At 32.1% G+C, this 1,155-nt stretch overlaps 1 protein-coding gene across 1 annotated transcript; it reads left to right on the top strand.

Moving 5' to 3' along the window:
• LOC110267010 (ABC transporter C family member 8-like) lies at positions 254-949 on the top strand. Its single transcript, XM_021112128.1, has 2 exons — positions 254-325; positions 415-949. Exons 1-2 carry the CDS (start codon positions 257-259, stop codon positions 727-729), a joined length of 384 nt encoding a protein of 127 aa, XP_020967787.1. The 5' UTR covers positions 254-256; the 3' UTR covers positions 730-949.

Raw genomic sequence — 1,155 nt, 5'->3', positions numbered from 1 at the left:
TATTGGATTGACAAAATTGGTCCATCAAAAAATCAACATATTTGAATAGTTATTATTGGACGGAGGGAGTACTATAATATGAATGTTATTCTTTACTCTTTATGAGTTAATTAATCATTATTCTAACTCATAAAATATAACCTCCTTACTTGCAGGCTTCATCAGATTTGAGTAATCAGGACCTTGAGATACCTTATTATATTCCATCACTTTTGTAACATTTGTAGCTATTGAAATTGTGGTGATAATTGGTATAATGGCTTCAATCACATGGCAAGTTCTAATAGTTGCAATTCCTGCTACGCTAGCATCAAAATACGTTCAGGTTTGTCCACTTTTACCGTGAAATTTGCATTGGACTCCATGTTATTTTATTTTATTATTACTATTTTTTAATTATTTTTAATATAAAAGGGATATTATCAAGCCTCTGCAAGAGAAATAATAAGGATCAATGGAACAACCAAAGCACCAGTGATGAATTTTGCAGCTGAGACATCACTTGGAATGGTTACTGTTAGAGCATTCAACATGGTGGATAGATTTGTCAAGAACTACCTAAAACATGTGGACACAGATGCATCACTATTCTTTCATTCTAATGTGACCATGGAACGGTTGATTCTAAGGATTGAAACACTTCAAAACTTGACAGTCTTCACTGCAGCCTTGTTACTTATTCTAGTTCCTATGGATTATGTGTTCCAAGGTAATACTAATGTTACATAATAAATAAAACAGTTATCATGGTTTATCAATTCGATAGTTTTCGTTGATCAAAGAGAATAACTAACAAGCTAATACTGGATTGATAATGTTGGATGGTATGTGCAGGGCTTGTGGGACTTTCACTTTCTTATGCATTCACATTGACACAAGCACAAATATTTTGGACAAGATGGTTTTGCAACTTATCAAACTATGTTATCTCTTTGAAAGAATCAAACAATTCATTCACATACCAGCTGAGCCTCCTGCTATTGTGGAATGAACTTATTCACTTTCTTCAATACTTAGAGAGGTAAAAAAACTAATCCAAAAATATATCATATGTATATCGAATGAACTTATTCACTTGTTCATTTACATGATACTATCAAAAATTCAATTCTAATAGCTTGTTTTTCGACATTGATTTCAGATTAGATATCGTCC

This window comes from Arachis ipaensis, chromosome B09, assembly GCF_000816755.2.
Source record: "Arachis ipaensis cultivar K30076 chromosome B09, Araip1.1, whole genome shotgun sequence".
Taxonomy (NCBI): domain Eukaryota; kingdom Viridiplantae; phylum Streptophyta; class Magnoliopsida; order Fabales; family Fabaceae; genus Arachis; species Arachis ipaensis.
This window is presented reverse-complemented; position numbering and strand designations above follow the sequence as displayed.